Source organism: Sus scrofa, chromosome 14, assembly GCF_000003025.6.
Source record: "Sus scrofa isolate TJ Tabasco breed Duroc chromosome 14, Sscrofa11.1, whole genome shotgun sequence".
NCBI classification, from domain to species: Eukaryota; Metazoa; Chordata; class Mammalia; order Artiodactyla; family Suidae; genus Sus; species Sus scrofa.
This window is the reverse complement of record NC_010456.5, coordinates 110,608,422-110,636,255: the sequence shown is the minus strand read 5'-3', so window position 1 is coordinate 110,636,255 and position 27,834 is coordinate 110,608,422. Positions and strand designations below refer to the sequence as shown.

General features: G+C 44.4%; 1 protein-coding gene across 1 annotated transcript; it reads left to right on the top strand.

Annotated features, from left to right (window-relative positions):
• GOT1 (glutamic-oxaloacetic transaminase 1) lies at positions 431-27,834 on the top strand. Its single transcript, NM_213927.1, is given in 9 exon segments — positions 431-601; positions 9,519-9,700; positions 18,771-18,894; positions 19,348-19,460; positions 19,680-19,784; positions 21,633-21,783; positions 21,867-22,032; positions 23,012-23,154; positions 27,004-27,834. Coding segments are annotated over 9 exon segments (1,242 nt in total). The 5' UTR covers positions 431-483; the 3' UTR covers positions 27,144-27,834.

Here is a 27,834-nt window from a genome sequence, read left to right as displayed (position 1 = left end):
TTCTGTGGGTACCAGAAGGCCGGTCCTCCGGAATTCCCGCGGGCCACCGCCTGCTAATCTCTTGGCCCTTGAAGGTCGAGGAAACCGCCTCGCGGTACGACTGCCGCTCGGCTCCTTCCTTCAGCACCGGTAGGGCCAAGGAACAACAGCCTCAGTGATAGGAGGACGCTCTGCCAATCAGCCATAGACCCGCCCCATCTCGGCCGGCGTACAGTGCATTGGTTGCATCATTACCGGCCTCTGACAAGGTTCTCTTCTTGGATTGGCTAATAGCATCCCCTCCCTCCTGGCCTTTTTTGTCAGAAGCTCACGATTGGTTAACAGCTTTGCCAAACTCCCGACACGGCTCGACCATTGGAGGCCGTGGGCCCGCCCCCGCCTACTAGGTGAAGGTGAGAGTCTCCTCCAGTTGCAGCGGTTGGACGGTACCGAGCGGCTCCGGGCGCGAGGTGAAAGCTCCCGGCCGACTCCTGCTCTCTAGCTATGGCACCTCCATCAGTCTTTGCCGAGGTTCCTCAGGCCCAGCCGGTCCTTGTCTTTAAGCTCATTGCTGACTTCCGGGAGGATCCGGACCCCCGCAAGGTCAACCTAGGAGTGGGAGGTAAGGATGCAGTGCCCAAGTGTGTGAACAACCTGGGAGTGGAGCGGACCTAACTTGGGCTATGGGGACCGTAGGAGATGCCGAGGCCCACCTTGGTTCTGTCGGAGAGGTGGCAAGATCCACGAGGCTTGGTTCCATCTGCCCATTTTACAGATGGCCATATGGAGTCCTTGAAAAAGGGAGACGTATCTATGTACACACAGGAAGGTGTAGCAATCAGGACACAAACTCAGTTTTTCCGATTCTCTATTGTGTGTGTTATACTGCGTCCTTTCCCTAGGGAAAGGATGATTGAAAGGAGAGAGGGGAAAATAGAACGTTTGATATCAGGCTTGGAGACCTGATAGCTGGGGAATGGATAAAGGAGAACTCGTAGTCCTAGGGAGCGCTGATCTGGGTCGGTAAATATTTGACTGACTACCAGGTGTCAATCAGGCACTTTACCAAACCCTGTAAAAGACTGAGGCTTGGTTTTGGCTCCAAGGAGATTAAAATCAGCAGTGATAAAATAGAGATCTAAAATTCTTTCGAGACACGTTAATGCTCTTTGGGACGATCTGGGAAGAATGTGGTGGGAACGGGCAGGGATGGTGAAAGGAGTGGAAAGAATATAGATGGTGAAAAGGAGTGCGATGCATCACTTTGCACACATCTTTGTCTTTATTTCTTGTTTGTCTTTCTTGGACCTTGGATAGGTCAGAGCATGGGCCTTCAATTTGCCTTACTGCTAAGAAAAAGACTTGGACTGGAGTGCCTCTGAAATTTAACTCTAATCTTAATCTTCTCTGGTGAATGTATTATTTCTGTCACTGTCATTTGGATGTTTGAAGCCACACAGACACTCAACAACACCCAAAGACCAGCCAGGGAGAAGAGAGTGAATAGGATGATGTTCTGTGCTAGGGAACAAACTTAGAGCAAAAGGACTAGAAATTTTGAAAAGAGAAAATTGAACTGTTTTGTAGCAGAGACGCAGTGGCGAGAAGGAGGTTCAGAATTAGGTGTCTTACAAGTGACTGTGTCTGTCCATAGGACCTGTTAAAGTCTTCACCAAGGAGTATGGGGGATGAGTGAGAAGAAAGCCTTTAGAAAGTTCTTGGTTTGTTGAAAGCTGGATAATGGGTACATGGGCATCCATTATATTATTTTTATAATTTTTGTATATATTTGAAATTTTCCATAATAAAGCATTTAAAAAAAGCCAGTTCTACATAGTTTCACCCACAGAGGGAAGGTAATGTTTTTAGCAACAAGCAGAATAGAGTAACATTGAAAGATTGCCTTGAATTGAATTGGAATGGTCGCTCTTCAAGCTCTTTATCTATCCAAAACTTCCAAATATGTCTTTAGGGCTCCATTTATCAGGAAGAACTAATATTGATATTAATCTAAATACATTTTTTTTAAAACCTCAGGTTTTATTGTCTCAATTACCTTTAAACTGTCTTTCAGGGTTTTGGTGAGGATCAAATGCTTTTAAAGTGCTTAGACCAGTGTATGACACATAAGTAGGAGTTATATAAGTATTAGATATTGCTCTTGTTTTGGTATTTGGAGGGGTCACATAAAAGATGTTTAATGAAATTTTTCAGCTCAAGAACTGCAAAATAAAATAATTTCTAACACTGGTTCCAGAATAAATTGTTCATGCAGAGAAAAAGCACCCTGCCAGCCCAGACAGAAGTGAGTGATTGGCTCAGAAGCATACTCTGCAGCCCAGATGGTGGTCACTTCAACCGTGACAGTGTCTTTGTCATGTTTTTCTGGAACCAAGGAATTCTTTCTCTTTACTACAAGCCAGTGATCTATGCATTTGGTGCTAGACTCTTGGAGGGTTGTTTATTACTATTACTGTTTTAGAGATAAGGAGGCCAAAGCCCAGATTGATGAAGCCTTTTGGCCCAGGTCATATGACTATAGATGGTAGAGCTGGGTGGGGTACCAGGCTACATCTCTCAGGTCCCTGGGTCTCTGCCCTCTCCTCTATTTTGGGCACCTTCAGGTGGTCCAGAGGGAGCCAGGGCACTGTAGTGGGAGGAGCCAGGAGACCTGGGTACAGGCCCAGGCCTGCAGCCCAGTGAGGTGACCTTGGGAGTGTTATTTAACATCCCCAGACTTAATCTCTTAAATAAGGAGCCAGGATGGAATGACGCCTCTCTAAAATTCTTCTCTAAGATTCACTAGCACATTACATGACTGCAGTATAGGATATAATGTTAGTGACCTCATCAGTTGACTGAGAATTAAATGAATAATTTCATGGGAAATATGATATTATATGAAAATTGTTATATAAAAGTTATTTCTGATGATTCCTGTGACATCTTTTTTTTTTTTTGTGCTGACAGGTGTTCAGATAAGGGCCTCATTGAAGTATAGTAGAATAAGAGGTCTCTTTATGGCTTTCATATGTCCTAGCTCTGTTTATTATACACATCCCAAAGTATATCCTTTGTGAAGGAAATGTAATTAATCTCTGGCTTTGGGGAAGGTACTTTTTTTTTTTTTTCCCTGATTTAAGAGAAAGCCTAATGGAAATTATTCAGCTCACCTTCTAGTGATGATGGACATTTAGAATAAACACAACTCTAATCTCCTTAGCTCGTTCCTACTTGGAGATAGTCTCCCCAGAGATTTTCTTCTTGCTGTGACTATTTGCATAATTTCCACATAGTTAAACACAGCAGAGCATCCCATTTTGCTCCATTAAATATAACGCTTCTCTGAGTTGACCATTTCAGTGCTTCTCAAAGCTTCAGAAAGTGACTTTAAGGGCAGGGGAGACAAGTCCAGCCTGATGCAGCCCGAGGCAAGACATTTCTCCATAGACTGCAGTCCCTTTCTCCTGTAAACTTGGCTTTCTTTTGTTCCAAATAAACTGTGCTTGCTTTGTTTTTTTTTTTTTTTTTTTTTGTCTTTTTGCCATTTCTTGGGCCACTCCCGTGGCTTATGGAGGCCCCCAGGCTAGGGGTCCAATCGGAGCTGTAGCCACCGGCCTACACCAGAGCCACAGCAACTCGGGATCCGAGCCACGTCTGCAACCTACACCACAGCTCACGGCAATGCTGGATCCTTAACCCACTAAGCAAGGCCAGGGACCGAACCCGCAACCTCATGGTTTCTAGTCGGATTCGTCAACCACTGCACCACGATGGGAACTCCTTGCTTTGATATTTTTTGTTGTAAATGTGGATTCCTAGCATCTTCAAATAAAATTGTGGGACAGATGTGCTGTGTCAGGTGCTTCTGAGTACCTACCCCCGGCCCTCTCCCCAGGACCCTGGTTGGAAAACAGCTTTAAAGAGGCACATCTGCGTGGGCTCCTAGGTGGGAATGGAGGGGGAAGTGGAGAACTTAGGAGAAAAAGGGTTATGGTTTGATCATCTAATTCTCCATGTTCTTCCTGAAATCAAGACTGTTAGACTCACCTAAAACACGTGTGACTCCTGTAACAGAGCTGGTCCTCAGAGAGAAGGGCATTGGTGTGTGGAGCTGCAGGAAGGCCCCTCATGCAGTCAGTCCTCTGGGGCCTACTGGTTTGGCATTCCCTAGACATCTCTTTTTTTGGGGGGAGAGTGTCCTCTAAGACTGTCATTTCTTTTTTTTTTTTTTAATTAAAAAAAAATTTTTTTTTTAATTATAGGGCTGCACCCAAGGTATATGGAAGTTCCTAGACTAGGGGTCCAATTGGAGCTGCCGCTGCCAGCCCACACCACAGCCACAGCAACACCGGATCCTTAACCCACTGAGTGAGACCAGGGATCGAACCTGCATCCTCAGGGATACTAGTCTGGTTTGTTACCACTGAGCCACAACAGGAATTCCTAAATTTTTTACTAAAGTATCCATAGACATCTCTTGCTCTTTAGAAAAAACACAGAGATCCGTGAATTTAATAGTATGATAGCCTAGCTCTTAGAATCCTTGTGATTTAGGGCAAACTTTTCTTGTCTCAGTTTTCCAGATCTCTAAAAAAGAGATCATAATTATAGCTATTTGGTGAGTTGTTAGAAGAACTAAATGAGAGTTTTTAAAAATGTGAGGTATTTAGCACAGTGTCCTGTGTGTACTAAGTATTCAGTAAATCCTTATCGTTATGGCTTCAGCTATGTTGATGTCTATAATTATTAAATCTTTCCTTCCATCCTGAATTTCTTCCCTGAACGCCAAACCCATATGTGCTACAGTTTGCTGGAAACATCGTACAACCCCCTCAAGTTCAGTATTTTATTTTATTTTTTTTTTGGCTTTTTAGGGCCGCACCCAAGGCATGTGGAGGTTGCCAGGCTAGGGGTCCAATCTGAGCTACAGCTGCCAGCCTATGCCACAGCCATAGCAACACAGGATCCGAGCCACATCTGCGACCTACACCACAGCTCATGGCAATGCTGGATCCCCGACCCACTGAGCAAGGCCAGGGATTGAATCCATATCCTCATGGATACTAGTCAGATTCGTTTCCGCTCCACCACAATCGGAACTCCTTCTTTCCTTGTCTTATCTTTTATCTTCCATACCTCATCCTCTAGACTCTTTCCTGACCCCTCACAGGAGAATAAAGGACCTGTGTCCTCTGTTTCCTGGAGGAGAGACAGTATCTTGTTCTATCTTATCCATCTCTGTGTATCCATCGCTTCTAGCCAGTACTTGGTTCATGCTGGATTCAGTAACTTCCCATTGAATGAGTGAGATGATGAAAGAATGAATGAGAAACTCATGGGTCTAACAAACAGGAATAAAACCCCTCCAGGAGAGTAGAAATAGTGGTTGTTGATAGTGCATGACGTTATTGCTCTAGTCACCCAGGAGTAACTGCAGTTCTGCTTCATTAGGGCAGTTAGACAAGGCACTGGGACTAAATCTGGAGCTGAACCTGGGGGGAACTGAGCAGCAAAGAAGGAAGCAGAAGTGTCAATTGGGCAGTTTCTCTTGTCGCAGTACAGACACAATACCTCCCTGCCTCCAGTCGTGCTATAGGATTTTTTAGTTGCAGGGAGCATATGTTACTAGTTAAGAACTGTGGTACTATGGCCTTTTCTTTATTTTTCATATTTTATTTATAATATGTGATTTACAAATTACATATAAATATGACATATGTAGCATAATTATATAATACATACAATGTCCAAAAACAGATGTGAAGCATAATAGAACTAATTTTTTTCCATAAACACCCATGTTCGTGTACCTCTAAATAGTATCTCCTCTGTGTGGTGTGGTCCATATATAATGCTATTGCGCAAAGATTTCTGGCAGCTCTCTTTTGGAATAGCATTCAAAGCACGTTAGACCCACATAAGAAACTATCTTTTTATAACTGTTCTCCATTCATATCATCCAGTCCATTCACCCACCTGCTTTGCTGGACAAGATGCAAGTCCTGTTCCCCCAAATTAAATTTACTTTCAAAGGACAAAGATTTGGGACCATTGAGGATATTCAAAGTAATGAGATGTTGCCTCTAAAAACAATCCCAAGAGAAGAATTCCGAGAATCGTTTCACCAATGGTAACATTGTGATCATAGATGGGGTGATTTACTTCAGGGACAATGATTACTTGAAAGTCGTTATATGTGCATCTCTTTGAAAAACCAGACCAAATCTCTCCTGATAAAGTAGGTGGGATGTGAGTGGTGTGACTGTATTTTGAGTCAGATTCACCAACCCAGAGACTGGTGGTTGGTTGGTTAGTGGTATGTCAGTTCGGAGCTCTGTCCACATTTTTGTTGCTAGCTTGATATGCTTATCAGATTTGCAGATGACACATCCCTGAGGGTAGAATTAGTTGATAGAAGACAGGTACAAAGTCAAAATGATCTTATCAAGTCTTATTTGTTGTTTAGCTTTTGACCTAGTAATTTTATATGTAGAAATCTTTCCTAAGGAAACACTCAGGAATATGTGTAAGGATGTAACAATGTTTTTTTTTTGTTTTGTTTTGTTTTTTTTGCTATTTCTTTGGGCTGCATTTGGAGGTTCCCAGGCTAGGGGTCGAATCGGAGCTGTAGCCACCGGCCTACACCAGAGCCACAGCAACGTGGGATCCGAGCCGCGTCTGCAACCTACACCACAGCTCACAGCAACGCCGGATCGTTAACCCACTGAGCAAGGCCAGGGACCGAACCCGCAACCTCATGGTTCCTAGTCGGATTCGCTAACCACTGCGCCACGACGGGAACTCCTGGATGTAACAATATTTATATTAGCAAATAATCAAAGGTAACACAAATAGTTAATAAATTATGCATAGAAAAGAATATTGTCTAGCCCCTAAAATTATACTATAAATGGCTCATATATATGAAAAATGCCCAGTTGCATCATGATAAGAGAAATATAAATTTAAACTTCCCTGAGATAGCCTTTGTGCTCTCGAATGGGCAAAAACTCACTCACTAGATGAGGTTATGGGGCAGCAGACATTCTTATACATAATAGGAATGTAAACTGATAAAACCCCTATAAAAAAGCCAAGGTGGATATATTTGTCAAAACTACAAATACACGAAGTATGCCTGAAAGTAATACATTTACATTTAAAGGGAGTATATTCTTCAAATTTGTCATTGATTGCCACCAGTATTCTTCCAATCAATTGTTTTAACCAAATTTGTGATACGACCATGTGTTATAAAATGGAGATCAGGAGTTCCTGTCGTGGCTCAGTGGTTAATGAACCTGACTAGCATCCATGAGGACTCGGGTTCGATCCCTAGTCTCGCTCAGTGGGTTAGGGATCCTGCGTTGCTGTGGCTGCGGTGTAGGCCGGCAGCTGTAGCTCCAATTCGACCCCTAGCTTGGGAACCTCCATATGCCGTGGGTGCAGGCCTAAAAAGCAAAAAGCAAAAAAAAAAAAAAAATAAAAATAAAAAATAAAATGGAGATCAGTGAAACATGTAAGATGACACATGGACAAGGTTGCCTGAAGTATTGCTTTCTAACAGCCAGAGATTAGAAACAACTCAAATGTCCATCAACAGGCAATTCAAATTATGGTGTGTCTATCAATTATGCAGCTCTAAAAAAGAACAAAGACACTCTGTGTGCACAGATAAAAATAGTTGATGATGAAGATAGTCACAATATACATGTGATAAATGGAAAAAAGCATGTTGAAACTCCTATACATAAAATGATATATATTTTATAAAGAAATATATACTCAGGGAAAATAGAGCTTAGAAGGTTGTATATCAAAATTTTCATACTCCGTATCTTTGACTGCTGGAATTACATGTTAATCGTGTTTATTATTTTCTTTCTGTGTTTTTCTAAATTTTCTACAGTCAACATGTGTTGTTCAGTAAACAGCATCAAAAACCCTAAAAAGTGACTTAAAACAAAAAAAAAAGTCAGGGATTAATACTGGGCAGAAATCAACAAGATAAGAATTACTTAAAGTTTTTCAGTTACACAATCACTTGCCAAAGCATAGGCTTATTGGAGTCCTAAACATTCCAGCAGGAGCAGATGACCTCTGTAAGGAATCCTACTCAGGTCACTGGCTTGGATGTAAGCCCAAAGCAGCTGCCCTTTTTTTTTTGGGGTCTTTTTGCCATTTCTTGGGCTGCTCCCACAGCATATGGAGGGGTCCAGTCAGAGCTGTAACTGCCAGCCTACGCCAGAGCCACAGGAACTCGGGATCTGAGCCACGTCTGCAACCTACACCACAGCTCATGGCAACGCCAGATCCTTAACCCACTGAGCAAGGGCAGGGATCGAACCCACAACCTCATGGTTTCTAGTCAGATTCATTAACCACTGTGCCACAATGGGAACTCCGCAGCTGCCCTTTTAAGCTTATAATCTCAAAATGACTATAGGGTAGTATAGGGGGAAAAAAAAATCGGGGATAGGATAACTCAAAGTAGACTAAAATTATTTTTAGTGTAGAAGAAATGCTTAGAAATTTGTTGTAATCAAGAGTAAATATATGAAATAGGTAAATTTAGATCAATACGAATGTGAAGCAGAGGAAGCGAATGATAGGAACAGTCAAAATGGTAAACACTGGCTGATGGCAGAACAGCAAGAGGACAAAGATGTGTTTAAATTGGTTGTTGGATGATTGTGTAACCAGTTGTTGGAATATTCAGTCAAGGGTGTTTGCTCACCATTGTCCCATTTCTTTCTTATAGGACAAGAGGAGGAGGTGGGCCTCCTTCCGCCCCCCACCCCCTCCATGTTTATGTTTGAAGACGCAGCATTCATCTGAAGTAGCACTGAGCCTTTTTCTTGGGGCAGTTGCCAGGCCAGGGGCTCTAGAGACCTCAGTGCCCTAGCAACTTTGGCATAGCATTTGTAACATTGACATAGCATTTGTTAGGTATTTTTCCTTTGCGGAAGTGCCTTGCCTGCACTGTCTCATTCAGTCAAGCTCTGTGATGTCCCATTTTCATTTCAGCATTCTACTTAGAGGTCACATACTTAGGAGCTGTGATTTCCATCAGGGTAGGAACCATATCTATCCTTTTGCCTGACGAGCACCTAGCCCGGTGCCTGGCGCAAAGCAGGCGGTCAGTAACTGAATGAACTTTAACTTTCCTAACAGGTTTTTTGTTTTTTTGTCTTTTTTTTAGGGCCACACCCGTAGCATATGGAGGTTCCCAGCCTAGGGGTTGAATTGGAGCTGTGACCTACACCACAGCCACAGCAACGCCAGATCCGAGCCATGTCCATGACCTACCGCACAGCTCACAGCAATGCCAGATCCTTAACCCCCTGAGCGAGGCCAAGGATCAAACTGCATCCTCATGGATCCTAGTCAGATTCATTTCCGCTGAGCCACAGCTGGAACTTCTCCCTGACAGTTTTGATTGGAAGGTGGTAGAACTCTCCCTGTTCACAGTTCCAAACTCTTCCTTGAACAAAGCCTAAGACTCCTCCGTTGTATGTCTCTTTCCCATGTCCCAGCTTATCGCACCGATGATTGCCAGCCCTGGGTTTTGCCGGTCGTGAGGAAGGTGGAGCAGAGGATTGCTAATGACAGCAGCCTAAACCACGAGTACCTGCCCATCCTGGGCCTGGCAGAGTTCCGGACCTGTGCTTCCCGCCTTGCCCTTGGAGATGACAGCCCAGCTCTTCAGGAGAAGCGGGTGAGTTTGGGGTGAGGACCTCTTTTCTCTTTAGAAACTGTGAGGACAAAAAGAGGTTAAAAATTTGTTTTATATTTTTCTTTGTAAGGGGGTGGGGAGTGGGGCATGCCTGCAGCTAGCGGAAGTTCCTGGGCCAGGGATCAAACCTGTCCCATAGCAGTGACCTGAGCTGCTGCAGTGACAATGCTGGATCCTTAACCCACTGTGCCACAAGGGAACTACAGAAATTTGTTTTAAAATCTTAAATGTTATGTCTGTTGAACTGTCGATGAATAAGATTTTAGTGTGACCTCAGGAATCTGATGGTGCAAATGACATGCTTTCATTTAAAGCAGGCCTTCATGGAGTTCCCATCATGGCGCAGTGGAAACGAATCCGACTAGGAATCATAAGGCTGTGGGTTCGATCCCTGGCCTCGCTCAGTGTTAGGAATCCGGCATTACCGTGAGCTGTGGTGTAAGTCACAGGTGCAGCTGGGATCCCACATTGCTGTGGCTCCGATTCAACCCCTAGCCTGGGAACATCCTTGTGTCGAGGGTGCAGCCTTAAGTAAATAAATAAATAAATAAAGCAGGGCTTCTTCAGTATCCACTTTTGCCCACGAGGTGGTCATATTTTAGTTTCTGGGTTCAAAGCAGTCCGTGGACATGCTAAGGCAAGGGAATTTAATGGAATGATCAAGAGATTAGGGTCTGGACCCAGCTCTGCCAGGACTTTGACCAAAGGCAAATCATTTGCCCCACCAGTCTCTACATCACATCTACACGTTAGAGAAAGACTGGTTTATGTTCATGGTTCCATTAGGAGCAGTTGCATAGGGGATCATTTAAGGGGCTTCTGAACTCCCTGAAATAATTCTGTGTGTATGTGTATTTCTGGAGAGAAGGTTCATGCTTTTATTAGATTTTTTGAAGGGACCTCTGGCCCCTGAAAGTTCAAGAGTCTAGATGTTCTCTGAAGATCCTGTCAGTTCTGCTCTATGGTTCTTCTGGCCTTGATCTTAACTTCTCTCACTTAAGTGCTTCCTAGTATACCTCCTAGTATAATATGACTACATATAACCAGAGACACATGGAAGAAGAGCACATTTGGGGAGAGGCTGTATGTGGCAGGAAGTGGTATGAGAGAGATTATCACTGTTGTAGGAATTCAGAGAGACTGATGGGACTTGAGCTGAACCTTAGGGGATGAGGCCAGGACACTGGCTCTCAACTCTGACTGTACATTAGTATCACCTGGGAGGTTTTAAAAACATGCTAATAGCCGGACCCCATACCCGGCCTGTTAAATCAGGATCGTGGAAGGCACCCCCCTGTTCTGCCCTTTTACTGCCTTTCCCACCAATTCCCTTCCCTTCATGGGTAGATTTTAAAAGCTCCCCATGTGATTCCAAAGTTTAGCCAAGATTGAGAACCACAAAGCACAGGGGAAGAAAAAGCGAGGGGTATTTGTTCCTTGAAGGTCTGAGCAGAGGAGTTACCCAATAAGAGTGTTTGAAGAAGATGAACCTGGTTGGATGAACAGGAGAGGAAAGAGCTCAAGTTTTGGCAGTAATCCAGTCAGGTATTGTGCAATTGAAACCACCTACCTTTCTTGCCCTGCTGGACCAGCGTCAGCCCAGCAGAGTAGCCTTCATTGCATGAAAGGAACCACATCTTGGAGGCACTGATTTATTCCTATGCGGTTACCCAGATGCCCTGATAAGAAGAGCGGCAGGTAGAATGGAGGTTGCACACGGGCACATTCTCACGTGTATCAGGAGACAGAGAGTCTCTGAGTGAAGGTCTTGGAACTTAGATCAGTGATTAGGTAAGTAATTAACTTGATGAGGGTTTTGTCTGGATTGGTATGAGAGACTGTGACTGGCTTGCCTCAAGGAACCACAGGAATACAGGTAGAAATGGTAGACTTTTAGAGATTAGGGGTGGCATGGAGAAGCTGCTTTGAAAATCTAGGGTTTCCATAGCAGGAGAGGGGAGTCCTGGTGAAGTTTGAGAGTGGGGAATTGTGGCAACTGGGGGTGATCCTCTGAGATGCTGTTGATAAATTAGTTGGAATTCCATTGTTGATAAGTGAAAACAGATTCTATGTTGGGGAGCTTCCTCTAAGACTGTACATTCTTTATACACTTAATAACTCTGTCGGCAGATAGATGCTTGTTCCTCTGCCCAGTGCTACCCATTTTGATCACTTAGTGCTGAGACTTGGGGCTGTTGCTTGGGGAACAGAGCCCTCCCTCTTAGTGTAGTTCATCAGCATCCTTAGTGTTGTGTTTTTTTTTTTTAATCTTGGAACAAATTTAAATGGCAGTCTTGGTGGCCATCTAAATATTTGAAGACTTTTACTTTCTTCTTCTTCTTCTTCTTCTACTTTTCCTCCTTCTTTTTAAAATGGTTTAGGATACTCTCTTGGCATCTACAACTCCCTAGGTACCAGTTGGTACTGAGCCTTTTCTCTTTCTCTGGACCGTCCAGGCTACTCTCTTAGTTCAGCCCACTATCATCTCATTTAGATTCTTATAATAGCCTCTTGCTTCTGGTCTCTTCCTCTTTTGAGTCATTCTGCATAGTACAGCTAGAATGATCTTCCTCAGCAAGAAAAAAAAAAAAAACAACAACTAATTGTGTCACCTGCTTCCCCTCTCACACACACACAGTAGCTCCTCCACTATCTACAGGGTAAAAATCCAGATGCCAGAGTTCCCGTCATGGCGCAGTGGTCAATGAATCCGACTAGGAACCATGAGGTTGTGGGTTCGATCCCTGGCCTTGCTCAGTGGGTTAAGGATCTGGCATTGCCATGAGTTGTGGTGTAGGTTGCAGACACAGCTCGGATCCCGAGTTGCTTTGGCTCTGGTGTAGGCTGGTGGCTCCGGCTCCAATTAGACCCCTAGCCTGGGAACCTCCATATGCCATGGGAAGCAGCCCTAGAAAAGGCAAAAAAAAAAAAAAAAAAAAAAATCCAGATGCCGAACAGGGAATGCAGCATGTTTTGTAGCCAAGCTTCATCCTATTCTTTCGGTTACTCTTGGTCCGATACCCCCAGGGTCCTGCTGTCCTAAGAGCCTGCTGTTTTCTAGACCCATCAGGTGCTATCATGACTTGGCGCCTTTGCCTCAGCCATTCCCTCTGCTAGGACTGCCCCCGTCGCTTCTATGACTCCCCGGGCCCCACCTCCAAGTCCTTCAGGGCCCAAAGCTCAGTTCCATGCTATATTCTGAGTTCCTCAGGCAGAGCTGGTTGTTCGGGTCCTCTGAGTCATCATGGGACTGTGTACTGCTTGGGAATGGCAGTACTTACTGTGTTTAATGTACAGTTTTGTGAGTCTGTCTCTCCCATAAGACCATAGCTTCCTCCAGGGCAGGGATGATGGCTTCCTAAGTTGTCTAGAAAATCTTCAGCATTTAGCTCCTCCCTGGTACCTCAGAGATCTCAGATGTTTGAATTCACTCATTTGTTCAGTCACCAGACTGCTCACTACTAGGGGTAGGTGCTGTTGTAGATGCTGGAGCACGACGGTGACCAAAACACCCTGGATCCTCTGCTCGGCTTACAGTTTTGTGTGAGGAGAGATCGACTATAGCCATAATAAAGAGGAACACGATAGTACATCGAGAGGTGATAAATGCTACAAAAATGGAGCAGGAAAAGGCATATTAGGAGTTCTGAGAGCGGAAGAGCAGATTCAGTTTGAACTAGGGTAGAAATAGAAATGACATTTGAGCCAAAACTTGAAGGTGAGGCATGAATGAAAGAATGAACTAGAAAACAAACAGTAATCATGTCTTCCCTTGGATTTTGTTTTGTTTCTTGTCTTTTTAGGCCTGCACCCGTGGCACATGGAGGTTCCCAGGCTAGGGGTGGAATCAGAGCTACAACTGCCAGCCTATGTCACAGCCACAGCAATACCAGATCCGAGCCACGTCTTCAACCTACACCACAGCTCACAGCAACGCTGGATCCTTAACCCACTGAGTGAGGCCAGGGATCGAACCCGCAACCTCATGGTTCCTAGTCAGATTCGTTTCCGCTGAGCCACGACAGGAACTCAATTTTTCTTCTCAAGATTTAACATTACCAGGTCCATCAGCCATTTTGAGGAGATCTAAGACGGTCAGTGCCTCCTACTGCTTCTCTATTTTCACATCTTAGGATCCAGGCCAAATGTCCGTTTTTCATCTCCTGCCTGGTAACATTTCAACTTCTTAAATTACTGAACCACTGTAGGTAGGAGGGCTTGTGGGCCATGAGAGGGTGCCCTAGTTTCCTGCTTGGACCAACACCTCTGGGAAACTTGGGGCTTTCTCTGTGGCTTTCACCTTTTCAACACTGTCTTTGCTTATTTTAGGTTTATTTAGTGCCGTGTGCCAGATACTATGTGAATTGCTTGGGGACACCCAGATCAGTGCCTCCTAGCCTTGGCACCTGCAGCATCCAGTTCTGCTGCTCACAGTGAAGTCATCACATCAGCAAATTGTGATCTTAGACAGACAGCCCGACAGGGATTTCCTCAGGCAGCGTGATTAAGTTGGGAGTGGATTGTGTACTGGCATAGCTTCTCACTGAGTCTTACTAGGTTTCCTTCGTTCTGGAAAGCCCTGTTTAGCCACCCAGGCCCAGTGGCCTGGCTCCCTTTGAAGTTTGTACTTATTTCCTTTGCTGTTATGATTTTTTCCCCCTTCATCCTAAATATAGGCCTTTCTTGGCCTTTAGAGCAATTTGCCAAAAATCAGTTCACAAAATGACCAAATTGACATATTATTGATTCACCAAGAATTTGTTTCTGCTGGTTGCTGATATGGTATAGAGCAAGCTGTGTTTCACCAAAGCCATCTGGTGTACAATATATTTTTAGAGGGAATGCTTATTTCTTGAGAGTTTGATATGTCACGTGTCAGATACATCATGAATATCAGGGATTAGTTAATGTAGGTAAGTGGGTTTATTTTTTCCAAACACATTTTCAATTTAGTCTACTGACTTTCTGAGTTCTTTTAATGAATGAATTTGGCTTTCTGGAGAGGGGGAGAAGGGGTGGAGTTAAAAGCTGAACACAGAAAGTGAAAAACTATGCCTGGCAATGTCTTCACTGATAACCACGTGTACCTGTCACATATCCACTGATGACTTAAAACCTTGTTCAAGGGAAACTGTGTTCACTCATGTAGGAAGTATCAACGTTCCTATACAAATTGCTGAGGTGTTTGAAATGTAAAGTAATGAATAAAGTTGACGTTCAGCTTAGCTGGTGACAAATCCATGAAAGACAAATGCACATTTGGGTTATATCACCTTGGTAGCAGTTTGCATAAAGAATCCAGGTAGATCACAATGTGAAGGCCAAACCTTTAAAGTAATGGGAAGGGGAGTTCCCGTTGTGGCTCAGTGGTTAATGGATCCGACTAGGAACCATGAGGTTGCGGGTTCGATCCCTGGCCTCGCTCAGTGGGTTAAGGATGCAGCATTGCTGTGAGCTGTGGTATAGGTCACAGTTCAGATCTGGCATTTCTGTGACTCTTGCATAGACCGGCAGCTATAGCTCCCATAAGACCCCTAGCCTGGGAACCTCCATATGCCACAGGTGTGGCCCTAGAAAAGACAAAAAGACAAAAAAAAAAAAAAAAAAGGAATGGGAAGGGACCAGTGCTGGGGCAGGGGGCTTGCAGTGAAGAACCACATCTGACCCGCAATGACCTTTTCCTCTGCAGCCCCACTGCCTTTTCCTCTCTCTGCAGCCAATGGCAGCTGTGCTCAGTTCCTCATTTCCCTATCAGTCAACTTTGCTTCTTTTGTTTTCCATGTGCATGGAGGGTGAAAGTTCTCAGGCCAGGGATCCAACCTGCAGCACAGCAGTGACAACGCTGGATCCTTAACCCTCTGAGCCACCAGAGAACCCTAAGCTTTGCTTCTGTTCCACGTTTCAACAGTGTCCTTTCACAGATGCTCGGATAGAGCAGTGGGTGGTGAGGGCAGGGCCGGGGGGATAGTAGTGGTGATAATTGGTCTCATTGCCTTGTTTCTGGCTTAAGTGTATTTCTTCTCATGATTCAGAATTCATCATGAAGCCGACTTATTCTTTGTGGCTGAATCTAATCTCTATTGTTTCTTGTTTCACTGAGCATTTGTATCAGAAGAAGCTGTACTTTTCTCACCTGTTGGGATGATCATTTGGGTGATCATTTCCTCTAACACGATGACAAATGTGAGATATATAAATATATATATATATATTTTTTTTTTTAAACAGGAGAAAATCAAAGTTGAACATTATGTATACATGGGAGAGACCCAGGAAAACTGACTCACTTCTGTATTTCTAATAATCATGCATTCATCAGATGATTTACTTGTCCAAAAGGATATTTTTAAATGTGCAGTTGAAATCATACTGTTTACTAACATTTATTTGGAAAGTTAGTATCAATATTCATGAAAGAGGTCTCTTTTTCGGTTGTCATCTTTCAGCATTGGTGTTATGTTTGTTCTGTAAAAAAAGATTTTGGAAGCGTTTCTTCTTTGTCTGGGAAGGTTTTTTTTTTTAACCTTTTTATTGTGAAAATTTTCAAATATATACAAAAGTAGATAAAACAGTGTGATGAACAAACCCCCATGTATCCATCACTTGGCTTCAACAACAATTTGTAATTGGTCATTCTTGTATATTCCCCCATCTTCCTGCCAAAGCTGAATTACTTATAGCAGATCCCAGACATCTAAATATAGGTTTTTAATTATTTAAAAATATTCCTAGTAATGCATAAATACATTTTCCTTACCTTTAGTTTTTCTTTCTTCTTTTTTTTTAATGGCTGCACTCACAGTATATGGAAGTTCCCGAGTCAGGGACTGAATCCAAGCTGATGCTATACTGTAGCTGTGGCAATGCTAGATCCTTTAACTGTGCAGGGTCAGGGATTGAACCTGTGTGTCTGCAGCAGCCTGAGCCAGTGCAATGGGATGCTTAACCCACTGTGCCACAGCAGAAACTCCTCATTCTTTTTTTTTTTTTGGTTTTTAGGGCCACAGGTGCGGCATATGGAAGTTGCCAGGTAGGGATTGAGTTGGAGCTATAGCTGGTGGCTTACGCCACAGCAACACCAGATCCAAGTTGTGTCTGTGACTGCAACATATACCACAGCTCATGGCAATGTTAGATCCTTGACCCACTGAGCAAGGCCAGGGATCAAACCAGCATCCTCATGGATACTAGTCAGATTCGCTTCTGCTGCATAATGGGAACTCCCATCTCCATATTTTTACACCATAATGGGAACTCCCATCTCCATATTTTTAAAAGACAACTTTTAACCCTTTGACCACTTTTCCCACATCTTAGGCCCCTCCTTAGAAGTTGCTGCTGTTATTACATTGGTATATGTCCTTCCTTTTAGATAGACTTTAGTATTATTATTATTAAAGTATAGTTGATTTACAGTGTGCAAATTTCTGCTGTACAGCAAAGTGATTCAGTCATATATATATATATTCTTTTTTTATATTCTTTTCCATCATGGTCTATCCCAGGAGGTAATAGTTTTCATCTGCTAATCCCAAACTCCCAGTCCATCCCAACTCTCTCTCCCCTCCCCCTTGGCAACCACAAGTCTATTCTCAAATATCATATGGTATTTGTCTTTCTCTTTCTGACTTATTTCACTTAGTATGAGAATCTCTTGTTGCATCCATGTTGCTGCAAATGGCATTGTTTTGTTCTTTTTTATGGCTGAGTAAATATTCCATTGTATATTATGTACCACATCTTAAATCCATTCATCTGTCGATGGACATTTAGGTTGTTGCCATGTCTTGGCTATTGTGAATAGTGCTGCTGTGAGCATAGGGGTACATGTATCTTTTTGAATTACAGTTTTGTCCAGATATATGCCCAGGAGTTAGACTTTCTCATGTGATCTGTTTCTTTCTTTCTCCTTTAGACATATTAAGCAACACATAATTTATGACATTTCTCTACTGAAAGAGTTATGCTAAAATCTAATTAGAATTGTGAAAGGGCAAAATTAAAGATGTTTAGGCAGAACAACAGAGGTAGGGCTTCATGACTAGATCTCCAGCGAGAAGGCCTGAATTTATGTTCAGCTCTGCCACTCACCAGCTGTGAATCCTTTGGCAAGCCACTTCTCTAAATCAGTTTCTTCATCTGTAAATTAGGAATCTGGAACTTACTTTACAGGACTATGTGAAGATCAATAAGCTGTGTGAAGGTATTCTGTAACGGGTAAAACATAGCACTTTAGGTGAGGCCATTTTAAGAGGCTTCAGGAGAGGAATGTATTATTTGCATGTCACCTTTGTTTTGTTAAAACTTTTTTTTTTTTTTTTTTTTTTTTTTTGCTTTTTTAGGGCCACACCTGCGGCATATGGAAACTCCCAGGCTAGGGGTCCAGTCAGAGCTGCAGCCACCAGCCTGCATCACGGCCACAGCAACACAGGATCTGAGCCTCGTCTTTGACCTACACACCCAACCCACTTAGCGAGGCCAGGCCAGGGATGGCCTGAATCCTCGTGGATACTGGTCGGGTTTGTTACCACTGATCCACAATGGAGACTCGAATTAAAACATGTCTAAGAATTAACAAGCCTTTGTTATATCAGTGAGAAGGGGCTTTTCAGATTGATATTGATGGCAAGCTTGGGACATTATTTTACAGTCTTCTATTGGAGGGCAGTTTTGGTCTTGAGATGGGTGCAAAGGGGTAGGTTTGCCTTGCAGGGTACACTCTAATGTGGCCTGGGTACATCCTCTACTTCTTTGTTCAGAGGGACGTGCCCTCAGGGGTCAGACTTGCCCAAACTTCCTGGGTAAAGACCTGGTCTTACTGCTCAGTAGCTGGTAACTTTGAGCAAAGTGCCTCACTTCTTAACCTCAGTTTCCTTATTTGTAGTCCTGGGCAAATAATACTGCTTCGTGTAGTTATGATGTTTTATAGAGATGACACATTTAAAGGGCTTAGCGTGGAGCAGGCCCAAAGGCAATGCTTGTCATTACCGTATTCTCCCTAATTTATCTGACCTCCATGAAATAACTAGTGACCCTGTTTCTTCTCTTTCAGGTGGGAGGGGTGCAGTCTTTGGGGGGAACGGGTGCACTTCGAATTGGAGCTGAGTTCTTAGCACGATGGTACAATGGAACAAACAACAAAGACACGCCTGTCTACGTATCCTCACCAACCTGGGGTGAGTCCAGTAGCTGTGATGAGGGGAGAAACTGAGAAGCCGGTGGAAATATCCTCAGGAGTCTCACTGTTTACACGAAAAATGTAACCCAGCCCTGGGTCAGCTGACATTTGGGAGTGGCTTGAACAGTGGCTTATAGCAGCACATGAGTAACCTGATGCTCAAATTCAGATTAGGAATACTTTTCCACTAGACTCTTGTTGACCTTGTGTTTTAGTGCAAGTTGAACCTTCCTAGAGGAGGGCGGTCCCTCTGTAGTAGGATGTTTGTCAGCATGGCTACGACAGGTCAAGCTTGTTCCTGTTACAGTCCTTCCTCCCAATCTTAACCCCTCACTGCCACGTCTCCTAGGGATGTTACGCCTGCGAGGACCCTGGAAGTTGACTTGTGTCTTTTCCATTTGTGTCTCCATGTGTTTGTAGAACATTTAACGTGTTACCCCTTTGTCTGCAGAAAATCACAATGGAGTCTTCACTACTGCTGGATTCAAAGACATTCGGTCCTATCGCTATTGGGATACCGAGAAGAGAGGACTTGATCTCCAGGGTTTCCTGAGTGATCTGGAGGTGGGTGATTAGAAGAAAAACTAAACAGAATGCTGTGGGGTCGGGAGGAGCAGGAAGAAGTCTTTGGATCAGTTGATAAGTTGAGAGTCCGAGACACCCTGCTCAAAGCAGATGGCAGGTTTCTGACATGGCACATAAGGCGGGAGTACCCATCCTCTGTGCCCCTGTCCCCCCATGTCCCTGCTGGCCCCAGAGCTGACAGAGCCTCCTTCTCCTCAGAACGCTCCTGAGTTCTCCATCTTTGTCCTCCACGCCTGTGCCCACAACCCGACAGGGACCGACCCAACTCCAGAGCAGTGGAAGCAGATCGCCTCTGTCATGAAGGTAACCACCTTTTCAGAGAATCTTTTAATAGCGTGTATATTAATGGTTGATGTATTCAAAAGCAGTGCCTATTGCTGAAGAATTTGGAAAATGGACAAAAGCCCTAAGAAGGAACTAAGTGGTAACTTACACATTCTATTCCCCAAAGAAAGCCACTGTTAATATTTCCATATATAGAATGTCAGGCTCTTTTCTTTTAAAAAAATGTTTTTAAGTGAGTTATACACATACATGTATTTATTTTACAAAGACGGGATCATTACACCTGTACGGTTTTGTCATGTGCTTTGTCTTTCATTTGAACTCCTTAGCATGTCATTCAAAATGTTTTGTAGTGTTGTTTTCCATGCGTGGTTATGTCATATTACAGATTGATTAGTGAACATTTAGAGCTCAGGTTTCTTACTCTTGTGAACAACTTATGTAATAAGCCTCCTTTTATTATTTCTTTGGGATAACTTTCTACATTGGAACTTCCTTCTTTTTTGCCTTTTTAGGGCTGTACCCGTGGCATATGGAGGTTCCCAGGTTAGGGGTCAAATCGGAGCTGTAGCTGCCAGCCTACACCACAGCCACAGTAACGCGGGATCCAAGCCATGTCTGCGTCCTTCCACAGCTCATGGCAACACCAGATCCTTAACCCAGTGAGCGAGGCCAGGGATCGAACCCGCAACCTCATGGTTCCTAGTCGGATTTTTTTTCCGCTGTACCACGATGGGAACTCCCACATTGGAATTTTCTAGCTCGAGGTATATATTCTTTCTTTTTTTTTTTTTATTTATTTATTTTTTTTTTTTGCTTTTTAGGGCTGCACCCACAGCATATGGAGGTTCCCAGGCTAGGGGTCCAATCAGAGCTACAGCTGCCGGCTTACACCACAGCCACAGCAATGCCAGATCTGAGCCGTAACTGGGACCTACACCATAGCTCATGGCAACGCTGGATCCTTAACCCACTGATCAAGGCCAGGGATTGAACCTGCATCCTCATGGATGCTAGTCAGATTGGTTTCTGCTGTGCCACGAGACAGGACCTCTTCAAGGTGTATATATTCTCATTAATGTGTTTATAGAGTACTTCTTGATAAACTATTATGCACTGGGCACCCTGGGAACACAATGGTGAGCAAAGCAGAGGTGGTCCCACCCTTGAACATGCCTGGAGAGACACCCATGTACAGTCTTCTACACAAGACTGCTGTGTTGAAGGGTGCTGTGGGGCACATAGCCCAGACTTTGGGGAGTGTGTGTGTGTTGGGAAGGGTGAAGAAGAAGCCTTCCTGGAAGAAGTGATTTCCATGTTGGGAATTGAAGGAGGAGGACAGGTGGGGGCTGGAAGGGAAGGAATGTTCTCTGCAGAGGGAAGCGCACGGTCCAAAGCCCAAGGCAAAGGTCATGGTCCATTTGAGGAAAGGAAAGTAATTCTTGGTATGTGCTAGAGTTCCAGCGGTGAGGGGAGTGTGAACGATGAGGCTTGAGAGGTAAATGGGAGGCCAGGTCCTGTGCTGAGGCCTCAGACTTTATTCCGAGGACCATGTGGAGCCCCTGGCAATCTTTGAGGTCACAGAGTAACATCATCAGATACATCCTGTTGGCAAAGCAGCATCCTGACACTTTAGGACCATATGCTTTAAAAAAATAAAGTTTCGATTTGTTGGTTGGTACGTAGGTGAACAGAGAAACAAGTGTACAGACAAACAAGTGTAAAGTGGAGTTGGATGCAGAAAGGAAAGGCAGGAGAAGCCAACAGGGCGAGCAATTCCTTCCAGGCACCCACTGGGGAAGGAAGGCCATGTCTGAGGTCGGTTCCAGGAGGATTTCCTGCCTGACTCACTTTCCTTCCTCGCAGCGCCGGTTTCTGTTCCCCTTCTTTGACTCAGCCTATCAGGGCTTCGCATCTGGCAACCTAGAAAAAGACGCCTGGGCCATTCGCTATTTTGTGTCTGAAGGGTTCGAGCTCTTCTGTGCCCAGTCCTTCTCCAAGAACTTCGGGCTCTACAGTGAGTGCTCTCCTGAGTTACAGCCCAGCTGCCCCACCCAACCCCACCGGAACCCCAAGGCTGATTCTCATCCCTTTTTTTAGATGAGCGCGTGGGGAACCTGACCGTGGTTGCAAAAGAACCCGATAGCATCCTGCGAGTCCTTTCCCAGATGGAGAAGATCGTGCGAGTGACGTGGTCCAATCCCCCTGCTCAGGGAGCGAGAATCGTGGCCCGTACGCTCTCTGACCCTGAGCTCTTTCATGAATGGTAAGGGGTTCAACGCCCGGTGGTCGAGGGGTGGGGATACAGAGCAGCGATTGTCGCATTACATTTAACTGTCTGTTTTATTTTGGCAGAGGCAGGACAAAACCACTTGAACCTCTTTGAGTGTCAGATATTTCTATAAAATAGGACTGGCACCTACACACGTGTGTAACACAACACTGGGTGTGCACTCGGTGAATGGAGTTTCCCCCACTCCCCCCCCACCCCATCCCACCCCTGGCTTCCTCCCCTGAAAGTTAGGAAATACAGGGAGAAATTTCTGATAGAATAGTCAACCTCAAGTTAGTGCAACAATTTGGGTCTCTTCATTCTTATCTAATTTGTATATATTTTATTTAATTATTATTATTATTTTTTCTTAGCTTTTTAGGGCTGCACTCGCAGCATATGGAAGTTCCCAGGCTAGGGGGTGAATCAGCTACAGCTACTGGCCTACACCATAGCCACAGCAACGTAGGATCCAAGCCGCGTCTGTGACCTACACCACGGCTCACAGCAACGCCGGATCCTTTAACCCACTGATGAGACCAGGGATCGAAGCCACATCTTCATCGATACTAGTCGGATTCATTTCTGCTGCACCACAAGGGGAACTCCAATTTTATCTTATTTTGAAACAGAATTTTTGTGTAATAGCCAAATCTGCAATCTCTCCTTGATTAGGAGTGATAAAATATATTTTCCTGTCTCAGTCAGCACCTAGGTGAAGTCTGAGTTAAATGTAAATGGTGTTACAGCCGGTAGAGCCAAGACACAAACTCCATCAGTTCGTGTAGTCCTTTCCTTCTGCCCAGTCAGTCAGTCTCTCTGATCTCCTTATCACCCGTCCAGGCATCCAAATAGCCTAATAGGCAGGTCGCGATCCCATTTTCAGCTTAGAGATCAAATTACATTTTTAAAATGTATGTGTTTTCGTCCCATCTCCCCTGTCTGCTTGGTACTCATACTGCTGTCCTCTCAGGACAGGTAACGTGAAGACAATGGCTGACCGCATTCTGAGCATGAGATCTGAGCTTAGGGCACGATTAGAAGCCCTCAAGACCCCTGGAACCTGGAACCACATCACGGACCAGATTGGAATGTTCAGCTTCACTGGGTTGAACCGTAAGTAGCCCCCGCCTCGAACGCTCGCCGTTGGACACAGCACTCCTCTGTTGGTGTTCTGGGGCTTGGCTCCCTTAGCTGTCACCCATTTGGTCAGCCATCACTTTGGACCAGAGCAAGTTAGATTTCCTCAGTGTGTCCCACCTATCTCCTGGGCCCCTGGGGTCTCAGCGTGGTTGTGGTCTACCCACCCTGGCCACAAAGCCAGCTGGGAAATAACAGGATTTATACTTTGGAGCCTTGATTTATGAAACATCTTTTTTAAGTGTTAAGGTACCTTCTGGTTTCTCCCTAATCTTAATTATAAATATTATGTACGATTATCCAAGGATCTCATTTCTTTTCTTTCTTTTTTTTTTGCTTTAGTTTTTAGGGCCGCACTTGCAGCATATCGAAGTTCCCAGGCTAGGGGTTGAATCAGAACTACAGCCACTGGCCTACGCCACAGCCAAAGCAATGTGGAATCTGAGCCATGTCTGTGATCTACACCACAGCTTACAGCAACACAGGGTCCTTAACCCACTGAGTGAGGCCAGGGATCGAACCCACATCCTCATGGATCCGGGTTCATTAACTGCTGAGCCACTAAGGTAACTCTGGGGATCTAATTTCTTAACAGGTCTTTCCTAGTCTCCAAGCATTACCTTCAAAGAGGTTACAACATTCTCTCTTAATTTCATAAATAAAAACTTAAGATTAGTAGTTGGAATTAAAAACCAATTGAAAGTCTAGCAGGCAGCCATGCACGATCTTGGTCAGCTGTCTGTAGGGCATATCAATGATAGGCCATTCCTTCTGATGATAGAGCATTGATTCATTTAATAAGTAATTCCCAGAGTTCCCATCATGACTCAGTGATAACAAACCCGACTAGGATCCATGAGGATGCGGGTTCGATCCCTGGCCTTGCTCAGCGGGTTTAAAAGATCCGGCGTTGCTGTGACCTGTGGTGCAGGTCACAGATGACGCTCAGATCCCACTTCGTGGTGGCTGTGGAGGCGGGCAGCTGTAGCTCCGATTTGACCTCCAGCCTGGGAACTCCCATATGCCAGCCACACTTTCGGCCCTAAAAAGCAAAACAAGAAAAGTAATTCACAAGCACCTCAACCCAAACCCACTGGTGGCATAGTGCAGATATGACCACTCACTTGCATGTGGATCTTCTGTCTGGCTGTGGACACAGATGCGTGCCTTTAGGTCACAAGTGGAACATCAGAGGTGCCGGGAGGACTATAAACTGGGGCCATCAGAGTGCCTGTTTGAAATGGGCTCAGAAAAAGCCAAAAGAAAGGTGGTAGAGATTGCATATTGTAGATACTTCAGGGCAAAATAGGTTGCCCAAGAAGATAAAGGGACAGCTCAGTTAGCCATAGGTGTCCTCACGATTCTGGAGTGGGGGATTAGCTCACTTGATTAAGAAAGATCATCCTTGTACAATTGCTAAGATATTAAGTGTAATGGAAATGGTGTTGAGGAGTAATATTCTCAAAGCTCACAAGGTGGGGATGTCTTCCCATAAAATTTCCAGATGGTCCCGCTCTCCAGAGTAGGATGTTAGTTTTGAGTAGACAAATGGTATGAATAGGCCTGAGCTTATAACAGAGTTATTTTTTTAGAACTTGGTATCATTTACCCTTTTTAAAAAGAGACTTTTTTCTTTTTTTTCTCAATATTAGGAGAAATTTTAAACATACAGAAAAGTCGGAGGAATTGTACAGTGAATCCCATGTGCCCACCATCTAGTTTCTACAATTCTCATGTTACAGTACTTCCTTTACTACAGCCTGTCTATCAGAACAGGGGCTTTCATTCCTGAAATGACATTTTAAAAATTGTGTATGTGTATATTGGCTTTTTTTCTAGGGAAAGAATCCCTAACTTTGACCAGCTTCTCAATGGTGATGCTCCCTCCCCCACAAAAGTAGAGAAGTTTCATTTCTGTTTCAAAAAGCAGGGCGGGAGCCCTGTAAACCCAGCATCTGCCTCTGGGGCAAGGCTTTACAAATGTGCTGTGCCCATGGCTCTGTTGGTGTGTGAGGTTAGGTGCTATCACCTTGGATGGCTATAATTCACACAATTAAAGCTGGTCAAGGCTACCCAAAAGGTGGCTTTGTTTGAAGGGCCCATGGGTACCCCTGAGTACAGGGCCTAGGTTTTTCACTTTCATACAAAGGCAGCGTGGTCTCCTGGCTAAGAGCTTAGACCCGGGAGTTACACTGCCTGCCTTCAAATCTCAGATCCACCACTGACTAGCTGGGTGACCTTGGGAAGGTCATTTAACTCCCATCTCTGCCATCTGTAAAATGGAGGTGCCACGATCATGAGCAAGATTAACTGAACTAATATAATGTGCTTAGGACACTGCCTGACACATCGTGTTTGCTTCTCTGATGATTATGATTTTATTACCATCTTAGTCGGCTTGGGCTGCTATAATGAAATGCCATAGACCGGGTGGCGTGGACAACAGAGATTTATTTCTCACAGTTCTAGAGGCTAGGGAGTCTGAAATCGGGGGGCTCTCTTCCTAGCTTGCAAATGGCTGTCTTCTTGCTGTATCCTCACATGGAGGTGAGGTTTGGAGCAGGAGAGAGAGAAAGAGAAGGGGAGAGGAGTTCTCTTATGGCACATTGGGTTAAAGATCCGGCATTGTCTCTGGAGTGGCTTGGGTTGCTGCTATGGCACAGGTTTGACCCCTGGCATGGGACCTTCTGCATGCCGTGAGTGTGGCCAAAAAAAAGAAGGGTTGGAGAGAGCTCACACACAGCAAGCTCTTGGATCGCCTCTTATAAGGGCATTACTCCATGACATGTGCTTCCCCTCATGACCTCATCGGAACCTAATGACCTGCCAAAGGCTCTACCTTCTAATACCATCACATTGGGTCATTGGGGGAATTAGGGTTTCAACACATGTCTTTTGGAGGGACACAAACATTCAGTTCATAACAATTATTATTCTCCCATTCTCGCAAACTGACGGTATCTTAAAGGGTGCTAACAACAAGGGGGAAAAATCAGCTAAAATTCTCTGATGGCTTTGTGATAAAGCAAAAAAAGCTGTAGGGATTGTGGCAGAAAGGGAGTACCGGCAGTCCCTTCCCATTTCATACTGAGTGTTTCTGCAAACTTGGGGGAAAGCCCTCCTGCGTGGGAGTAAATGAGGGCTGAGATGCGCCAGCCCCGAGAGGCCTCTGTAGTTTTTCAGCCTGCTGGTTCACACCTGCAGCATTTACCCAGCAACTCTCATTGTGGGACTTTGTACCATGTACTGTGAAAATGCAATAGCCAAGGGAAGCTGCTCTAGGTATTCAGAGTTCAGCAAATACAGGTGAAGGAAGAGATAAACAAAGCACATCATAACTAGTTTTTCATATCAATGGAATGTTCTTAAGTTTGTGGGTTTGGTTGAGTTGATAGGGTGTCCTGGAGAATGTAACCTCCAAGGTTTGGGTGACAGGTAGTCCCGGATTAAAATTCCCTTCGGGAGGAGCCATGTTAAACTTTCTGGGGATTAGAATGTTAGCTTGGGGAGTTCCCTTGTGGTGCAGTGGGTTAAGTATCCTACATTGTCATTGCAGTGGCTTGAGTTGCTGCTGTGGTACGGGTTCAATCCCTGGCAACTTCCATATGCCATAGGTGTGGCCAAAAAAAGAAAAGTTAGCTCATAAGAGTAGTTTCCAGAATCTATTGCGAGTATTTCTCACTGTGTTAACTGGACAAAATGGCTCCTGTTGTTTTGCTTCTGTGTTGGGGGGAAAGAAGGAGTGTCACTGTAATGGAATTTCTGGACTTCTGTTGCTCAAAGGATTCCTACTGCTCTGATTATATGTCTCTTGGTTTTCAACAGCCAAGCAGGTTGAATATCTGATCAACGAAAAGCACATCTATCTGCTACCAAGTGGTCGGATCAACATGTGTGGCTTAACCACCAAAAATCTAGATTATGTGGCCACCTCCATCCATGAAGCTGTCACCAAAATCCAGTGAAGCAACACCACCCAAGCCAGCGCCACCCAAGCGGTCCTCTGTCTCGTGTGTTCCCTGCCTGCACAAACCTGGTTCTATACATCACAACTGTATTAGAGGCTACCGAGGGACAGAAAAGGCTGCTCTGGTGAGGTAGCTGCTATTTAAATTGGCCCCATGGGAAGAGAACATCTCTTGAAAAGAAATGGGGGCCAGGGAATAGAGCCCTTTTGGAGGCCAGAGCAAATTCAGGCTTTTATTTGAAAAGAATAAAAAGGTCCTTTGATCATGAGATGTAGATGTCTTGCCCCCTCACTAGAAGCAGGAGTATTGCCTGTGTCACTCACGTGCTCCTGTGTGTTTTACTCTGTACAAAGTCTAGTCCCAAAGATCAAGTTGTCTGAAGAGCAAAGTGTGATTGTGGGTATTGGCTGTGTCATTAACAGTTGTCCTCTGGACCCAGAGTGTCTGTCTCCCTGCTCTTTCTGCATGGCTCTGTCCCTAGCCCTAAGCTTGAGTTCTTTAGGGTGGTCAAGGTAGGAAATATATTTATATTTTACCCACACGTTAACTGAAATAAAAGTTTCACAGAGTCAAATTTACCCTTACTATGTGGAGTACATTCTGGTATTTTCTATTCTATTCTATTCTATTCTATTCTATTCTATTCTGTTGTTTCACTAAAGAAATAAAAGTGCTGATTGAGACCCAT